This window comes from Chaetodon trifascialis, chromosome 10 (genome assembly GCF_039877785.1).
Source record: "Chaetodon trifascialis isolate fChaTrf1 chromosome 10, fChaTrf1.hap1, whole genome shotgun sequence".
NCBI classification, from domain to species: Eukaryota; Metazoa; Chordata; class Actinopteri; order Chaetodontiformes; family Chaetodontidae; genus Chaetodon; species Chaetodon trifascialis.
In genome coordinates this window covers 10,476,679-10,493,481 of record NC_092065.1, presented here as the reverse complement: position 1 = coordinate 10,493,481, position 16,803 = coordinate 10,476,679, and the positions used below count along the sequence as shown (strand labels likewise).

At 43.5% G+C, this 16,803-nt stretch overlaps 1 protein-coding gene across 6 annotated transcripts in view; it reads right to left on the bottom strand.

Moving 5' to 3' along the window:
• The window catches only part of syt7a (synaptotagmin VIIa), a 71,028-nt gene that overhangs the window by 16,244 nt on the left and 37,981 nt on the right, over positions 1-16,803 (bottom strand). For 2 of the 6 annotated variants that reach the window (XR_011602536.1, XM_070972178.1), the window contains exons 3-7: positions 12,932-13,011; positions 11,393-11,527; positions 7,719-7,886; positions 5,039-5,455; positions 465-596 (exon numbers count right to left, since the gene is read on the bottom strand). Coding sequence is in view for 3 of the 6 variants with exons in the window: in XM_070972178.1 (XP_070828279.1) it covers positions 465-596; positions 5,039-5,455; positions 7,719-7,886; positions 11,393-11,527; positions 12,932-13,011 (932 nt within the window). In the remaining 3 variants the exon portion in view is untranslated. Of the gene's footprint in view, positions 1-464; positions 597-5,038; positions 6,381-7,718; positions 7,887-11,392; positions 11,528-12,931; positions 13,012-16,803 lie in introns of those variants that run through there. The other 4 variants (XR_011602537.1, XM_070972179.1, XR_011602535.1 and 1 more) reach the window with 2 other exon arrangements.

Below are 16,803 nucleotides of genomic sequence, written 5' to 3'. Positions count from 1 at the left end.
TCATGGTCAGGATAAAAAGACCACTGGCATGAGAAAACACCGTTTTATTTGATCCACTGAAATTTCAGCCCTAAAAGCAGTAAAAAGGACTGGAGTACCAGTAGGCATTGCACTGCTGTGATTTATGAGCTCATTACCGCTTTACAGCTAACATCCAAATTGCTTTATCTCTTAACTCATCTCAGCATAACAGGTATTTTTTCCACATTTGGTTTCATAGCTTTTTTTTTTTTTTTAATTTCTGTGACAGAGCGTCACGCACTGGTGCTATTTCAGGTGCAGGTGTGTGGCACAATGCACTTAAGTGCAGTGACTCACCGAAAACACTACAAAACAAAACTAGTGCCCCCTACCTAGACTCTGAAACCATCTCTTGTTTTTCTTCAATATTATATCCTTCACGTCTTTTCATTTGCACTCCATTCTCTCACATACAACAAGTGCTCTCATACATTATCTGGTACCTCTTCTCAGGAGGGGGCTCCTGATTGGCTGGTGGTGCTGCCTGTGCTGTTTCCTGCAGGTCAGGGATATTGGCAAAGTCATCTTGCTCGGCCACACCAATGGCCAAAGCCAGGACCACCATCTTCCCTTCACTGGCTCCCCATAAAAAAACACGGTAAGAGATAGGAACAGGAATAGAAAGAGAGAACAGATGCAAAGGATAGGGAAATCGGACATAAAGAAGGTGTGGTGCAGGGGGAGAGAAGAAAGGAGAGGTCATTTCAGGTGAAAGCGAGGACACAAAGCAGAGAGGCGGCGGGACAATATGAGACCATATGTGGGTAAACAGAGAAAGCAGTGACAGAGAAAATTGTCATAAAGGGAGAATCTGCAACACCACATAACATCCCAGCAGTAAGCACTTTGTCCAGGGAAGGATATTAAGGAGACACCTTAACCTGAAAGGCCAAATTAATAATAATATAATGCTTTTAATGGAGAGGTGTTGACACCAGGTGCAGGCTGTGTTCACATCATATAGACAACAAATAATTACAGGAAGTGCTGATGATTAGTTAATGATTGTTAATGGATGTGATATTCAGATGCTTCCACACACGTTAAAGGTATGTACAGGCCTGTGCACTCACACACTCATGAACCACACCACCCACACACTCAGTAATTTATCGAGTTGTTCAACCTGCCTTCTGCTTTCCCTCCAGATTCACCTTTCCCATCGAACATGCCTGTCGTCCTTCTCCAGAGTTAAGATTTAATTAAGCCTCATTAAGGAGATCTGGACTAATTGTTTCTATTTGAGTGACACAGTGTCTTGAGGTGCTCGGTGTGTGTCACCGTTTTCTGGGTCACTGCTCTCTCACTCTCTGTGTTGCACTTCTCTCATTTCATCTTCTCCATTCTGCTACACTTGCTCTCCAAATCCCCTTTCCCCCTCATCCCTATCCTCTACTCTTAATTCTCTGCCTCCTCATCACTGCCTCCTGCCCTCCTTCCTGTCACCCACACCCACGGTTCTATAGCTTAAGCCTCTGACTGCGTTACAATACCTCAGCTAAGAAAGTATGGTACTGCCAAGCTGTTGAAAGGTATCACCCTAAACTTCACAATTTCATCTTTCTTAAACACTGTCAAAACCTTTTCTTGCAACACCACAAATAATTTCCCTTCTGTACATGTACACTAGTGTTTTCCAACCTTTTATGTATTACCTACCGCCACAAGCCCTTTCAGATTAACTCCAGTATCCCTTCACTGTCATTTGTTAATTTGAAGTGATTTTATTGATATTACCAGAATTTATTCATTATTTTTAGCTAACTTTTTCAACCTTTTATCCATGACTATTTTAACAATATGTCTATTCTATTCCTCTTCACCCTCTACAGACTTCAGACACAACACCGACAGCTGTCACATCCAGAAGTTCTCCCATGGTACAGTCATCGTTGGACGCGTATCACAGGGGAATGAACCAGAGTACAGGGAGATCTGGTGTGGACTGAACCACCTGCACACAGCAAGACGAAGGAGGTGATTGATTTCTGAAGGAACGTATCACAGACTACACCAGTGAACATCCAGGGCTTGGAAATTGACATCGCGGGGGATTACAAATAAGTGGGTGTTCACCTTAACCACAAACTGGACTGGACAAACAACACAGATGCCCTTTACAGGATGGGCCAAAGTCTGCACCTGCAAAGAAACTGAGGTCCTTCGGAGTATGTAGGACACTGTAATCTAGCACTGTGTTGATGCTGTCTTTCCCAATTCTACATCATAGACCTACTGGTTTTTTGCACTGCTGTTATCAATGCTAATATATGCTCACATTATCCATCCCATCATTAAATCTTGTGCAATTTTTAAGCTGTTGTATATTTTTTTCTCAACTGTGCAATAATGCTATTCATTTTACATATTGGCAACTGTACATGTGCATAATACATATGATCATGAAATTCAATGTCCTTTCTGTGCAACAGCATTTCTAAAGTGCATACAACATATGACAGTGGTAGTTTTTCCCATAAGAGTATTTGGCAATAGCATTTTTATGGCATTTAGTACTGTACATAATGTACATATACAGAGCTGTTTTTTTTTTATTCTATATCATGTATATCTTGACCCTTCTGTGTCACTGTTTTTTGCTCTTCATAATATTTACTGCCTGTAATGACTTAATTTCCCCCGTGTGCCATCAATAAATGTTTATTTTATCTTATCTTATTACAGTTACGGGTTGTGAATCAGTAGTCTATATGATATAATAGTATAGTGCTTGTACTAATACTTTAAGTACAGTATAATGGTTATTGGATCCCTCTTCTCCCATCACCTTTCAAGTGTGAGCATTAACCCTCAAGAATATTGGTAAAACACTTAAATCAATGCATGGGACATTAAGAAGGAGAGGCGAGAAAGGGAACCGACATTAATGACACTAAGATAAATTATTGATTTTAAGCCAAAAAAGCATGAAGACCAATTACCCAAGAGATTGGTCAAATGGCTGCAAAGGAACATCTGTGTCAATCACATCAACATATTCACTGGGCAATGTTTCACCCAGATAGGGAATCTGGCCAAGATTGGAATTAACTGTCTTGAACAATGGGTCATGTCTAGTACTGGACCACTTTCTCATCAATCATATGAGGTGTTGCTGTTGCATAGAAGGAAATACAACAATGACCTTGATCTCACATTAAAATGATGAGCGCTATAGTTGTCTATTATTGGCAAAATTCTCAGTGACCTTGGTGGTGGCATGTGTTATAACGGTAATGCTCGCTTAGCCGGTGGCATTAGCTCCGCTATGTCATACTCAAATGCCCAGAGAGGCTTTAATGCACATAAAAAATAAAAACCAATGGTGGAAAGCTACTGTAAAATGGATTCAGTGCAAAGGGACATTAAACACATGTTGTACCTTGACAGTGTCCTTCCTCATCCCTTCATCACCCCCAATGCGCCCTCCCTCCGCTTCTGGCCTGAAGTAACAATATGTTGTGGAAGCAATGGTGCTGGTGACATAAGATCGATGCTTCAGGGTTAACACAAATCTACACACAGCTGCTTAACCTTAGTTCTTGTCCTGATGCACAGTGACACGTGGACTGTGTGATGTGCACATGCTGACACACGTCACCAGGCTGGCAGCACAGCCAGCAGATTTACTATTAGCATAAAAGTTTAAGTGATACCAGAAAAATTGGTGCCATTTAAGTTGCAAATACTCATGAAATACGGATTAGGCCTACTGGTGTGTCTCCTAAAAAGGACATTTAACAGTCATTCCAAAGGACGGCTCAGAAATAACATCATGTAATTGACTGGGATGGTGTGAATACAAAATATACTGTGACTTTTTAAAACACCATCTCATGAATATTATGAACTAGCACCACTAGCTCCGTCCTGTAAAGACAATTGCAGCAGACAGGCTGAATGCCATCCAAACAGATGTTACTGTTTAGCAGAGCATAGACTGTAAACACTGAACAATTTATCACAGAATTGGATAGAAATAGCCCACAATATGTCACAACTTCCTGTGCATTTTTTCTCCCACATGATGCCACCCGTGCTAAAATTAGGAGAGCCACATTTTATAACAGATTGCTCTATAAGAAGCTTGGTAATTACTTTCAGCTGATCACTATTAGAGCTCTGTGCATTTATATGAACAAATGTTGAAAACTGTAATTGCTCACCATTTATTATTTCATTAAACACATGCAGTTGAGCTTTGAAAGGGACATAAAACATGTAAAGTAACCATATGTACCCCCTCTCTAAGAATAAAATCCAATTAACATAATGTATAATTGTTGCCATCAACTTGTGATCTATGATGTTTTGATGAGATGATCCATCTCCTACGCAACCACGAGGCACAGAGCTAAAAGACAACAGCTTATTTACATTTATAACAGAGTTTTCAAATCCGCCAACCTCTGGCCTCCTCATCTGCATTCAACTTAATCATCATATATTAACATGATAAGATATCATATGCGCTAAATTGCATTTGTAACTATATATAGAAAATGTCCTTGTCAGGGTTACAATGCCAGCAATGACTAAACTTTGTGGGGCAAAAAATCCTTCACATGCTCCACAACACACAATCTCATATAGCCGTGAACCACAAAAACACACACATACAAGACTCATTTATACACATATGCACACAAGCATACAGTAGATATTTTGACAGACAGAAGTAATATCCTTCCCTGGATATCAGATGGAAACTGAAAGAAAGTCCCTCAGAAGAAAAGGCCCAGAAAAGTATTTCACCAAGATAAAGGTAAAAGCAGATTAGTCAGTGCTTAAACATATGGAGACTATAAGACAGATTATAGACTATTTAATTCTAAGACATAAAGGGTTATACATTAACGCAAAGAGATATCTTAAACAAATGCATAAAGTAACACCATATAGCATAGCATAGCATAGCATAGCATATACTATAAGACACAGATAGAGACAGAAGCCTAAGCAGGTGACACTACAAAAGACTCCATGAATATATGAAGAAAGAGTTGTAGAGACTCACAGGAAGGACTTGACGTCCAGGCCGCGATTCCGCATCTGGTCCATCATGTAATCCCAGCTGCCAGGATTGGCACGTGAGCGCCCTCCTGCTCCACCTCCCCTATAGCGAGAGGCACCTGCTCCTGCTGGGCTGCCCCGCACCCCCCGGGGACCACCTCGTGTACCTGCACCCCCACCCTCACCACTGCTGCCACCTCCCTCTCCTCTCCCAGCACCCCCGCCTCCCCCAGGCTGTCCAGGTGCAGTGTGCAATTGTCCCAAACTCTGAGATGTGGTGGGTGGATGGCCGAGACCAGGGCCTGGTGGGTGGATGAGAGGCTGCTGAAGGCTCTGCTGGCGCAGCAGCGTCCGAGGCCGGGCCGGCCCAGAGGGGATGTGCTCCAAAGTGGATGCATAGGATAAGACTGGGTCCCCAAAGCTGGGAGGGCAGAGAAGCAGGGAGGAAAGAGAGCGCGAAGAAGGCCACGGCCGGCACAGGACAGGATGATGAGGAGGGAAGAAGGAGTCAGACGATACAGAAGAACAAGTAGATGTAGGAGAGGAGCCGTGGCAAGAGGAGGTGAGTTGGTCAGAAGTGGTGAGGTCGGGAGATGAGACGTAGAAGAGAGGGAAAGAATCATCAGAGATGAGACAAGGTGGCACGGGGCAGTAGGGCAACACAGCAGAAGAAGTCAGGTTGACGTCAGGATAGATACAGGAAAGTTCATCCAAACAGGAAGTTGATGATGGTGAGCGGGAGGAGGAGGAAGGAGGAAGAGTGGTATTTGAGGACAAAGTGGAGAAGGAGGCAGAGGGAGGAGCGTTGGGAGGTGGAGACAGGAGGAGGAGGAGAGAGAAAGAGAGCAACGTGAGGCAGCAGCAGTAACAGCAATAGCAGAAATAGCAGTAGAAGGTGCAGCCTGAGTGATCGCTGTGTGCTGTGTACTGCTCATAGGGCCGCGTCGGGCAGCAGTGTGCAGACTGTGAGCTCGCCCTGTGCGTCTGCGTCAGATGTGTGTTCGCCTTGCGTGTCTGCGCCGTCTGAGCGTGCAGTTTGCGTGAGGGTGTGCTTCGCGCAGGCAATGGTCGGATGTGCACTGTCCGCACGGGCGTAGTGCGATTCTCCGCCACGTGACCTCGCCGAGGCGTGTGGGTCGTGGTTTTGCAGCTTCCCGGCCTTCTTGATGAGGGTTTTTTTGTCTGATGAGAGATCCCCATGTCCTCTACTCGTCAGTCAACTTTTCCCATCTCTGATAGCCTCTCTTCCTTTCTCTCTAAGTCTTTTTCGTCTTTTAAATGCATGCTGCACCTCTAGAGACATCCCAACAGCCAACCAAGTCCTACAGTATGACTCCCTCCCTCTGTCAGCCTGTCGTTTTCCACTCCTCCCATTTATGAACGCTGTTTAATTGGCTCATTGCCTTTCTTAAAAATCTTCAAGTAGACACATCAACATGAGGGTATGTGCCATGTTATTTAGATGCCATCACTTACCTACAGGTACATCATTCTTGTTTTTAGGGCTCTACAGTATCCTGTATCATATTTTTTGTATTTTTTTCTACTCACTAAATATATCCTCCTCTCTCTCAGATCGCCATGTAACCCAGACTACCAGAATTAGGTCATGAGAGAGCTATTCACATCAGTTAGGTGCAGTTTACTCCGCTCTGCATTACTTCACCGAACAGAACTTTGCATAAGGCTTTTAGTGTGATATGCACCATATTTAACTGCCACAAATAAAAGGATAAAGAGGTAAATGGAAGGTTTTGCAAGAGATGAAACAGTTAGTGGGCAAAACATAAGAGCGGAGAACAAGAGGAGTGGCTTTACACAGCGACAGGAAGATGGAGAGAGCGATGGGAGCGATAAGAGCAGAGGGTGACGATGGAGGAGAGACAGAAAATGGGGTGCGAGACACAAACACAAGAGACACAGACACTTATAGCAGCCTGAAAATAGAATCCAATTATAGACAGGGGGCAAAAAGAAAGATGAGAAGAGGAGGAAAGAATGAGGAGGTAGTGATGAGCGTAAATGTGTTGTGGAGGAAGAAATCACAGGCACGAGGTGCCAAAGGAAGGTGCAAGAAAAAAATCACGAACTAAAAATTAACTGCTTCATTTACAACACGCTGAATATAGACCCTAAATCATGTCATACTTCATGGCTGTGGGTTACGTGTAGTCAGTAATCGACATGCAGTTGACATTTCAGGCTAAATCTTAATTAGAAGGTGAGTCTGCATGGTATGAGGCATTATTTCAGGCAGGGTGTGAAAATTAAACTATTTCTGGATTGCATTTCTGAGGATACATTTGCAGGCAGCACAGTTCCTCCAATAAATCAGAGTCTCCTGCAGATTCAAGCAGGAGCAGCTGGGCCGATTGTGTTGGCTGAAAGTTTGAGTCAGTGTGTTACAGCTCCAGTAACTATTGTTATCTTCTTGTGATGACGAGAGTTCACATTTCCCTGGTGCTCACACCTTGATCTGTGCCTGCACACTCACCTTGACACCTGAGCTGCACTTTCCTCCCTGCTGAACTTGACCTGACACTCCCTGAACTGATTCATTCATCTAATCATAGCTGCTGCAGAAGGAACAACTTGTCAGGATAACATGTGCGTAGTAGTAATGTGTTTATTCTGCTGCACAGTCACTCAAATGTTCGCTTTTTTCTACCCGGTTCTGAACTCACTCGCTGGGTCTCAATCCTCCGGACTGCATGTGGCCCTGGACGGTCTGCCACCTCCCAGCCTTCACTCCCTCTGTCACCATGCTCTTCACGCTGTCACTGCGATAAGGACCCCCCCCATCATCCCCATGCCCAGTTGCTGCCCCCTTCTGACCCCCTGACACTGCCCCACTAAGAGACAGAGACAGGGTGCAGAGGTCCCACAGCAGACAGAGGGTATAGAAGAGGGAGAATAACGACAGGCAGAGGAGAAAAAGACCAAAGAGTGTGAGAAAGACAGATACAAACACACACACACACACACACACATGTACACACGCACACACACACACACACACACACACACACACACACACACACACACACACACACACACACACACACACGCACGCACGCACATACAGGATAATAGATTGAGCAACCACATGGCTAAGGAAGTGAGACAGATCAGTAGAGTGTGTGAGGGGGCAGGTCTAGTTTTCCAGGCCAAGTGAGAAGCAGGTGGATGAAAAGATCTGGAGTCCAGTGTGGAGGAAGAGAGGGATGGGGGAGAGGAGAGCAGGGAGGAAGAGGTAGAGGAGGAGAAGAATTTACAGGGAGCCTGTGGAGGGTGGAAAACCAGCAAGAAGTCACTCCTTTGGGCCTGGAGGACCAATACTACAGCTGCCAGCATTCACTAGCGGCAACAGTGTGTGGACTCTGGTTATTTAGCTCTCATTCTCTCATTCATTTAGGCATTTGGGGCTTGAGATGTACTACTACACAAAGCAATTCCATGGTAGCAACTTAGAGCAACGGGAGGATGACTTGTACTGAATGCCTCATGAGCAAATAATCGACTCGTTTGGGAAGTCATCCAAAGGGACATTTGGTTAAATACAAGCATATTTGTTCCTGTAAAAGATCGATTACACTCTATTTTTAGATCTTAATGTGTAATATTTCGTTTTTCAAAGATCTACTTGTCATTTGATCACCACTTAGCATTAATAACAGTCAACAGGAAGTCCTGAAATGCTGGCACCACACAGTAAAAAGGATCATGAGGGCAATCTAATCATTTCGACCTCAAGAAAAGGTACAAGGTAAAGAAATTAATCAGTGTTCATACTTAAGAGCAGTTGTCGACACAGATTTATTCTCAAAGCTGGTTTTAGGTTTCAAATGTCATGTCAACTCTGAAAGCAGTGATGATCAAACATAAAGCACAGTAGTGCCCTCTGGTGACATGACTACATTTCATTAATATGCATGGTGCTCCTGCTTGAGGAGACACAAAACAGGAGGCACAGGAGACGTTGTCGCCTGGTGTACGCACGTGGGATTGGGGGGGTTGCTACACTTGCATCACGTCCCTTTGAAGGTCACCTTTCACATTTAATTCTGACCAATTGACCTGACAGTGCATGTGGATAAGTCATCAATCACAACAACAGCATGGATGACACTGCTGAAGCACCGGTCAACACAGGAGACATGGGCCTCATTTATCGCGCGAGGCACAAGGTGAAACATCTTTGCTCTTTATTAAAAGTAGGAACACACACATAAAAGGGAGCATGAATCATCAGGAGCATTTAGAGGAACGTAGCATTCAGGTATCCATCCTGTGTCTGGCTGAACTTCACTGAGTAGAAGTGATTTACAAAAGAAATACAGCCACATAATCTTTGACAGTATTTCACCTTGAAGCTGTCAGATTGATCAAATAAAGCATAATACACAAAAAATATAATTCACTGAACGAAATTTGAAAAACGGCCCACCGTGACCATTTAGTCAAGATTGTGTCATGGCTGCTGCTGACATCAACTATACAAGTTCAATATTGAAAAATTATGGAATTGAACCTCCAATCCAATAAATCCTTAAACATGGAGATTGATGGTGCAGGGTTGGTAACCTGTTTGATAAATGAGGCCCAGTGTCATTACAGAGATTGAAAGCTGCTGATCTCGAGAGAATCTGAAACAGGAAATGATTTCCCAGCTGTCTGTTGGCTTTACGGCATATTATTGGTTGGAGTCAGGAAGTCGTCCTCTGTCTCTCCTCATCAGACATATAATTTTCAAGCTCATGTTGTCGTCTTTTTTTAATTGAATATTTTTACTGACTCACACACTGCGGATAAAACAGCATTGCTAAGTGAAAAGTGCTTTTTTTCACTGCTGGACAGAGGAGAAACTTGTGAAGACAGGGCCTGCTCGAGAAACAGCTTCACGGACAACAAATAACATCCTTGAAGGTTTTTTTTTTTTTAGAACAAGCACTGGGTTCTACAGCTGGATTCCTGAGATCAGCAGCCATCATCTTCAGGCAGAGTTTTCAGACAATAATCCAAATATCCACCGTGTTCATAAACACACTGCTGCCTCCTTTCTCCAGGCAATTTAACACAGCGTCCTCAACAGCTAGGTCTATTAAAGATGACCAGTTATTCGACAGTTTATCAGACAGGTTCCTGGTAGCAGGATGTCTAAGCTTAGAGTCCTCTCGGTGCCCGGAGAGAGATAGGTATGACCTTGCTACTGCTTTATTGGATTCAAGTGCCAAGTCAGTGAAAAGAAATTACTTTTATTTCATCACGTAAAAACACTGTTGCCTTATCTTGCAGTATGATAGACAGTAGACACAGTTCAAGTGCTACAATGTTAGTGCAGTACACATTAGATATTAGGTTGATGGGGATCAGAGAGAAGCCACAGATGATGCAAACCACAGGTGAACACTGGCACCTGGTTTAACGGTCAACCCTCCACAACAACAACAAGAACAACAACAACCGGCAAATTTCAGTTCACACAAGCAAAGGACAGGGAGATACACAGATTACAGAGAAGGTGGGTTAAAGTATACACATCTTTTGGAGAGAGAGAGAGGCTACGAGGGTTGTCCGTCTCCATGGTTGCGCCCCATGGGAGAGAGGTGAGAGGTTAGAGGTCAGAAGTTAGTGGGACCAGCAGGGCTGTAGGGAGTGGGGGGCCATCTGAACATGCACTTCTGTGTTCATTAAAAGGTGACAGGATGTGAGGAGTAGCGGCAGAAATTAGCCTGAGGATGTTTCAGGGCTGTGTTGCTTTGCCGCTGCAGTAATAGTCGAATGGCTGTCGCGGGGATGGTTTAATGTGCGTGTATGACATTTCCTACACTCACATTTCCCAAGCAGATTATGAGTAATCATTAGTAACCATTTTTGCCCTCCAGTGTGCTAACATTGGGTGGGTTGTTATTGTCGTCGTTATTACTATTGTTGATGGAAATTGCATTATGCAGCAATAATAAGTCTAGAAATGTGCAGTTTGTGTATATTGCAACACTATGACATTTATAGAATGGGCTTTTTTAAAGGCCTTCGGCTAAATATCCCCGGTTACTCATGAGAAAATTTGGTCCTCGGGAAAAGAAAAATAATCGAGATTATGAAACCAGGTGGATTTAATAAGCTGTCAGGCATTATAACATCCACATCCTATGGTTCAGTTTGATGAGTGGCTCGTGGGGGTGGCTGCACAGCTAGAAAAGGGGATGATGTGAGAGGGTGGAGGAGAGGAATGGAGGGAAGGCAGGAAGGGAAGGGAATAAAAGGAAACGGGGAAAAGGGGAGAGTGGCGCTGCCCCTGCCTCGTTACAGCCCTGCTCAGGGGGAAGTCTCTTACCAGCCTTGGACCAAGACTCACTTGAGTGTGAGGCGAGGATCTCCATATGGGGCATAGGGAGAAATGTTTAGTACGAACTCCTTGGGCGGATAGGAGCTCCACCTCTGCTGCACTGTGCTGCTGTCATTGTTATTCCAAAAGTCTCTGTCTAGATCACTGCGGCCAAAGAGAGAGACAGGTCAGAGCAACACAACTATGGACAGCCTTGGCACCAACCAACCATTCGCATTCGGCACTCCTGCTTTTGGAGACGATGTGAGGGCTTGGTTTGAGGAAGAGGGTTGGTTTTACAGCAGCATCAAATACAAAAGGCCCAGATTATCGTCTATTTTTCCACCTGAAGTTGACAAATCACCATAGTGGTCCGATTTAAAAATTAAAAAAAATGGGGCAGCCTGGGGGAAAAAAGGAATTGACAAAAGCTTTTCATAAAGCAATGTGCTGTAGCAAAGACACAAAGAGATAGAGAAGATAGGCAGCAAGAAAAGAGGAAGTCATAATTTGATGAATACATACAGCATGTGATTACATTCTGTTGATCTAGCACGGCACCACTGATGAAACACATTTGAGTAAACATTCAGAAGTCTGGCCCCCATCCTCGGCGTGAGCAGTGAGAGCGCATGAACGCATAAGACACAAGGCAGAGAGGTAAATCGCAGACAGTCAAAGTAGAGGAGGAAAAGGTGAGCAGAATCACTGATGTCATAAAAGTCACACAGCAGTGGTCAGAGCTGTAGCACAGGGACAGAGCAGGAGAGAAAGGCAGTGCACAAAGACAAGAAGTTTGAAGCTGAAATGGCCAACAGAGCACACCAATGCTGCTGGAGCCAGTGAGAAAGAAAACGCAAAAAACCAAGAGACCAAGGGACTCAAGTCAGAATACGTTCACACGGCCCATCCTTAGTGCTTAAAACTGTCCGCACAGAAAATAAAAAGTAAACACAGACATCCAAAAAATAGCCGAGACAGCAGGCTACAGAAGAGAAGTAGTGATGAGCAGGTTAATAGAGGCATTTTGTGGAAATAAGGATTGTACTTAGCATTACAGAGCTGACATTTTCTGGTACTGGCCTATAGCCTTGTTTCATCAAGAACGGAAAATACCTTAATCTTAGTTTGAGCCCTGTAAGAAATGTTAGATTAAAAAAAAAAAATCCCCCCAAACATTTATACTCCCACAATTTCACAAAGAGCCTTCCAGCCTCCCTGCGTTTACTTAAACATGCACCATCTGAAGCAATGCAGAGGCGTGGCTAAAGGCCTGCACTTAAGGGAGACCTATCTCACAACCCATAAGATAAGTGCAGGAGCAGACTCGTCCAGCCAAAAGCTTCACAGGTAAGATAATGCAGATTTAATCTATACTGATTAAATCACTAACCTTTCATTTAATGTCTGTCCTGCCATGCTCTTGCAGAGACTGTGCTCTTCAAGATAAAACAACAGGCTTCCTTCTCTGCCTTGTTTGTGCTGTGTACATGGAGGGACTCGAAGCTGAACCAAACGGAGTTCATTATCACCAGATTATTCTACCCCAACCAGTTTCCAGGCACTTACTTGATGGCTTTCTTCTCCCCTCGCCCACGTGCCGAGTCTGGAGTGTCTGCTGTTTCCACTCCTGGCTTATTCCTCTTCCCCTTGAGCCAAGCGGAGGGAGGGGATGACAGAGAAAGCAGAGAAACAAAAGGTTAGCTTAGATTTGTCCTTTGAAGCTGTGTTTTTGCTATACTAAATTCAAGTGTAAATGCCTCTCCCATTATCTCAGGAACACTGTGCCATCAGTCCTTTACCTGATGGTCTCCTGATTACACTCATCAAAGTCAAATCAAATCTGCGGTGGAGAGCCATTTCTGACTATGATTATCATTCGCACCACCCTGAAATTTACATGGCAATTGCCTCTTTAAGGTAATCCGCTGGGTGCTGGAGAGAAGCCTCTAGAAAGTCCTGCACCAGCCTGATTTCAAATAGCTAGAGCATGACCTGCTGTAACCATGGAAATAATGGCAATTTAAAGGCTTCGAAAAGTGTGGTCAGCTGGGCGCATTGTACTGGAAAAGCTCATTACAGTTTAAGGTGTTTCACACGTGTCACAGTGCAAGTAATCTCTATTGACACATTGCTACAAGTGGGACAGGGAGGGGTCAGTCTAAAGCTGTCCCACCACCCCAAATACCACGCATGCTTCCCTGAGAGTGATGCACTGATACACGTCGAAGATAGGTAAGGATTCTCCAGCCCAGAGAATGAGTGGGAGGAAACCACACTGAGCTGCCACTGTGGCTTGGCTTGGACAATCTTAAATTGGCTGAAGGGCAATTTCCTGTGGTAAGCTTCCTTGTTGGGAGCTGAGCGTGGAGCTTGAGAATGGAGCTCAAACCGGACTATGGTTATGTGCGGACTAGGAACCCTCCATGCTTCTACTTTACTCTTACTCTGTATTTTATTGTATCTGTATTTCATCCATATCTGCATGTGCAATTCAAAAAAATTCCATATTATATGTATACTTTTGTATATAATGTACATATACATAGTTGATTTTATCTTGTGTCCCTTTTTATCGTCTATGTTGTTATTTTTTTTTACGTCTCCTTAATATTCTTGCTATTATTGCTGCCTGTACCATCTTAATGGAATTAAATTAAATAACAAGGTATATCTTATTTTATATTATCTAATCATATCTTAATGAAGATTCGTGATAATCCTTACCAAACTTCACTGCAGTGCAGTTACCTGACCTTAAACACAGCAACAACAGGTTTAGTTGTGATTCCAGCTGTTTTGTCACAGTGTCATTCTCCGATTTGCTTATTTCCAAATATAATGCATCATTAATTATATGCGTCTCTTGTCCCTTTCTCTGATTGTCTCCATCTATGCCTGTCATGTGTTATTCATACAGTATTTAACACTAGGAAGAGTGACAGGCTTAACTAATGCATTGCATTAGCCTAGCTAGCTAACAATAGCCAGCTAATCAGACTGAATTGCCATTTTGTTGTATTTTCATCATTTTGATTTTTGATTTGGGGAACTACTATGAATGTCACCTAATGTCTTGTTGGGCAGAGGCGTATTATTTTGTTTCATAATGCCCTAAATAGCAAGTGACGCATCGGTCCTACCAATGTCATGTTAAGATCATTGCTTGCAGCAGTAAATTTTGTGTTTTTTATGTTAATTCAAACGCTGCTATTTCTGCATGTTGACTTTCAACAACTTGTCCACTCTTTTCATTTTTCTGTTGCTATGTATTATGAATGTAGCTAGCTAGCTATGTAGCACAATGACATCTCCGTTCTGAAGCTTTGATTGGTCGATTGTTTCTCTAACAGCTGCCAATGCGCACAAGAAGATAAGATGTTTTTCTAAACACAGTTAGGAAACATGTTTCTGTAATACCAAAATCCCAAATGCCATCCTAAACAAAGATAAGATGGGATTTCAGACTTACAAAGTCTGTGTAATGAGGCCCCTGTTTGAGTGCTTCTGTGACATATTCTGTTGGTCGACTAAATATTTTATTGCATTTTTTCATTTGTGAGAAAACCTTTGCTGTTAAGAAGCCTCCTTCCTCCTCCCTCCTTTCCTCGTGTTTCCCTGTGTGTCCCTTTGTGTCCTGTTAGTTTCTCCTTATGTCTGCCCTTGTGCGTGCGTGCGTGCGTGCGTGCGTGCGTGCGTGCGTGCGTGCATGCGTGCATGCGTGCATGCGTGCGTGCATGCGTGCGTGCGTGCGTGTCTGGGTGGTTCCCTGCAATTATGGCTCACCTACACCTGCTCCCTGTGCCAATCAGCCACCACAGCTGCAGCCAATCCACACTCATCAACCGCAGGATAAAAACCTGAATCTCTTCACCCATCTCCACCTGATTGTTGTATGAACTAGTCTAGTAACACATCTTGGCCACTTTGCTATGCCCTTGTGCTTTGTTATGAGCTGTTGAGTGTTAAGTTTGCCTTGTCTGTTCTTTTGAGTGACTAAGTCTGTTTCCCTGTCGCAAACCTGTCATGTCTGACCAGCTCCACCATCCAGTCCATCACTCAAAGAACCTGCTGACTCACTTCACCTACCTGCTCCTTTCTGGATCTACAAGAAACCTCTCCTAGTGATGCACTAGGAGTTCAGCCATTTCCTTAGCCCTTAACACTTCTGTCTGTCCCAAGCAAGCACATTACTTAGTGTTTGGGAAGGAGGAACAAAAATATAGCCTTGATTTGAGACCCAAACCCTCACAAATATAGTCTGATATAACCCGTCTCGGGTTGGGTTTGGGTCATTTTGGCAGCCTCAATCAGTGTTGGTCTTTACAGGGGTGGGCACAGGTGAGGTTCTGGTCTGAGTTTTAGGCTCAACAAGAAATCTAGACCTGATCAATGAGCACTATGAACAACAAGATAAGATGCCTTCCCCTCCAGTGGCAGCCAGATCTGCACCCTGTGGTACTAAGATTAAGGGTTCTTGTGGAGGTGCCTGCTTTAAGCTCTCTGACCATCAAGCTCTCATCGAAATAGAAGTCTTTAAGGCTGGCCAACCCAGCACTTACAACTACCTATATTCAGCCTGTGCTCATAACGGCAAACCCAGAGAGGCAATCAGCCAGAGGTTACTGAATTGATTCTGACTTATCTATGATGCATGCAATGCTTATAAATAGCAGAAGTGTATGGAAATGCAAATTGTGCCACAAACTTTATAGAGCTTCACTAACAGGCAGACTCATGCACACTCCATAAGGTCCAGATAACACGGATATCATTTCAAACTGCAGTCCACACCTTGGATATTGTGGCTTTGGATATTGTTGGACCTGTTACAAAGCCAGAGTTGACAATAGCACTGCTGAGCAAAAATGATAAAGCCCACAATGGCACAACTGAGCAAAAATGATATCCATCACACACAAGGAAACAAAGCCGCTCATCTGTTGTATAATCAGCACTAACCTGAAATAGAAAGGTCGCCAAATGAATAAACAGATCTCACAGGACCGATTAGTTAAACAGCTGCATACAAGAGGTGTGTGTGTAATTTAAACATTGACTCCTGGATAAACAGTGTCTTTACAAACTATCATAGATGTAGAAGTCTATAAACTGAACACATGGCAGCATGTCAGCGGTAGATTCCCAGCTCACATTATAAAGTGCATTCATGGTCTTAACAGTCTGCTTTCAGCATTTAATAGCTGTTATCACTGGCTTCACAAGCTAGCTGAATGTATGACTACCTCTCATAATTTTGTACACCTTTTTTAAAACACAAAGATGCACACAATCTTCTATTTATGGTTTCAAAACACCTGCATGGCCAAGAGGGAGGAAAAAAATCATTAAGCACAGCAAAAAAAATGCTGTATTCTTGTATGGTAATTCCTGGGCAGGCAAAACCGTCTGAATTTCTGTCGAGGCGAGGACAAGCTATC